The following is a 3,054-nucleotide window of genomic DNA, read 5'->3' as shown; positions in this document are numbered from 1 at the left end:
CTTTCACCACCTTCATCCAAAATCCATTCAGCTTGGTAACTGGATGTTCCTTTGGGGACCTTCTTCACCACCTTGGTACTTTCCTTCAATAAATCTATAAAAGCACAAGTTTTGTTATTTCTTTACCCCCATCACTCAGTTTTCTCTAGCAAGTTTCTAGATATTGTTGCCAGCATAGGAAAGTAGCAGACATCATAGACAAAATATTTCCCAACTTATTTACTTATTTTTGGTACCAGTGATCAAACTTAAAAGATCTTATGCTTACTAGGTAGGCACTTACGCCACCGAACTATATCCCTGGGCCCTGATTTAATTTATTTGTCTCACAATTAGCACTACACATTTAAATAAACCCTGCAATGAAGCCAAAGTTGTTTATCTGTTCACTATAAAACAGAAACACAAGGGCCAGGGAGACGGCTCAGTAGAGTAAGCGCTTCCTTGGCAAGCGCAAGGGTCTGAGTTCAATCCTGGTTCCGCCCTAAAAACAACAAAAACAGAAGCACGGGGCCAGGGATATAGCTCAATAGCATAAGCACCTACCTATCAAACATAAGGTCCAGAGTTTGAATCCTGATACCACGAAACAAAACAATAGCATAGATAATTCTGAGAAATAGAGCACAGTTGTGTCCTCTTAACACAATCATACAGCACTTGGAGGTAAGGGAGAATTATGACCTCATCACACTCTGCCATACAGGGTGTGAGCAGCTAACTTGTGAATAGCTAGACCAAGACTCCAACTTCAGGTCAAATGAATAACCAGTTTATTACTACCAACCCTTTGCCTCACTGAGCTCCTCTTCAGTGGGCCATGTCTGCTCCCCATCCATCGGATCTGGGATAACCTCTATTTGCAAAGACTCCTGTCTGGTAGGATCTGCCTTCATTAGGACCTTAACATCTTCTTCCATATCAGCAGCTACAGCATCTGTAGCACAAACCTGAAAACCAAAAGGGGTATTGGCCAAACATTAACCAAACGTTTACTAAATATAACACAACCAGAAACATCCAGAAATACCAAGTCATCAATCATACATATGCATGAAACAGTCAAAACCTGTAAACATTGTGTAAGTGGCCATTTCCAAACATTTCAACTCTATAATCCTCCTTGCTTTTTTTTTTTTTTTTTTTTTTGCGGAACCGGAGATTGAACTCAGGCCCTTGAGCTTACCAGGCAAGTGCTTATATTACTAAGCTATCTCCCCAATGCCTTTTATAATCTGCTTATTGTATTCTTCACTCCTAATGAGCTGTTCTTCAAAATTCTAAGCAACACTCTCCTTCCCTGTGCCAGTGTTTATACTGTCTCTATCTTCAAACATTCTTTCACTTTTGTTCAACTCATAAATCATCCTCATCCTCAACACCAGTCTCTACTTTGATTACTACTTGAAACTATTTTCTCAACTTGCACAGCAAGTCTGTACTTTCCCCATAGACTATTCTAATCTTTACTTCATGTGTTACGATTTATGTCTAGATGTCTCCCCAAAGCCTCTTCATCGGGTGATGAGGCTTTTTCAGAGGTGGCTCAATCTAGTGTGATGTTAGGATTAATGATGTGTGATTAGCAAATCATTCCACTAACTGGTTTGGCACTGTCAGGGTAGATAAAGGGTGTGAATCTCACATCCATCCTTGGGTGCATAGCCAGCATACAAATATAAGGGGCAGAAAGAGTCTTCTTGTCCCCTCTCCCTTGCTTTTGCTTTCTTCTGCTACCATGAATACTTGCCCTTGTGCCATCCTACAAACTGTCTTAAAATAAACCTTTCTTCCTCTAACTTTGGTGTCGGGTATTGTCTCAGCAACAAGAAAAAAGACCCACCAGTGCTTGTCATATTTTCCTACTTTAAGTTCTTTGACAGAAGTAACCACATTTGTGTTTTTTCTATAAACTCTGAGCCAGTTATAGTGCAGGCAACTTAAAAATGCTAAATAAATATACTTTATCAACATATTTGTAATTGATCATTGCCTTATTTTGAACTACCAATTTCTTTTTTTGGCGGAACTGGGGATTGAACTCAGGCCCTTGTGCTTGCCAGGGAAGCGCTTATTCTATTGAGCCATTTCCCCAGCCCTGAACTACTACCAATTTCTTCACTGAACCTAAAAATGCAGATCACCTCCTCTGAATTTAAATTTCCATCTCATTGGGCGTGGTGGTGCACACCTTCAACCCCAGCACTCTGAGAATCTGAGGCAAAAGCATCACTAATTCAAGTGCAGCCTAAGTGACTTAGACAGAGACTATCATAAGAAACAAGCACAAAGGGGAGGCAGGTAGCTAGGAATTGAACTCAGTCCCCAAACCCTGGATTCAATCTCCAGTACCGCCAAAAAAAATAACATAACATTATATCCTGTGCCAATCTACTTATGACTCTGTGTTTCATTTTTTTAAAAGCAGTACTGGAGATCAAACCCAGGGCCTTGCATGTGCTAGGCAAACGTTCTGAGTTGCAGCCCCAGCCCTACAATACATATGTGCTTTTGGGTTTACAGCCCTACAATACATATGTGCTTTTGGATCTAATCTCCTGTATCCTTCCTAAAAATCAATGAGAATCACTTCATGATCCTATGGCCCTATAAGCCCTGTAATCCTAGCGCTCAATAGGCTGAGCCAGGATGATCACAAATTGTAGACCAGGGGCCAGGGAGATAGCTCAGTGGAATAAGTGCTTCCCTGGCAAGCGCAAGGGCCTGAGTTCAATCCCCAGTTCCGGAAAAAAAAAAAAAAAAAAAAAAAGGAGACCAGCCTGGACTACATAATATCTCAAAAATAAATAAATAATAACAAAAACAACATTGAATTGCACCGTGGTGTGCACCTGTAGTCCCCAGCTGTATGGGAGGCTGAGATAATAATGTAGGCCCAGAAGTTCAAGACCAGCCTGGAAAACATAACGAGTACATCTCAAAACAAAACATTAATCTTACCTCCATTGGCATGCCTGGATCCTTCTGAGATTTAATCATTCTAGGATTTAAAGGAAAAGGGTCCACAGGGGCATCAATCTGCTTCATTTGAAA

At 40.7% G+C, this 3,054-nt stretch overlaps 1 protein-coding gene across 1 annotated transcript in view; it reads right to left on the bottom strand.

Annotated features, from left to right (window-relative positions):
* The window catches only part of Tsr1 (TSR1, ribosome maturation factor), a 14,127-nt gene that overhangs the window by 8,981 nt on the left and 2,092 nt on the right, over window positions 1–3,054 (bottom strand). The window contains 3 exon segments of the mRNA XM_012515615.2: window positions 11–94; window positions 788–950; window positions 2,962–3,048. Of these exon segments, the coding sequence (XP_012371069.1) occupies window positions 11–94; window positions 788–950; window positions 2,962–3,048 (334 nt within the window).

This window comes from Octodon degus, unplaced genomic scaffold, assembly GCF_000260255.1.
Source record: "Octodon degus isolate 3935 unplaced genomic scaffold, OctDeg1.0 scaffold00072, whole genome shotgun sequence".
NCBI classification, from domain to species: Eukaryota; Metazoa; Chordata; class Mammalia; order Rodentia; family Octodontidae; genus Octodon; species Octodon degus.
Note: the sequence above shows the minus strand (reverse complement) of the source record. Positions and strands in the feature narration are given on the sequence as shown.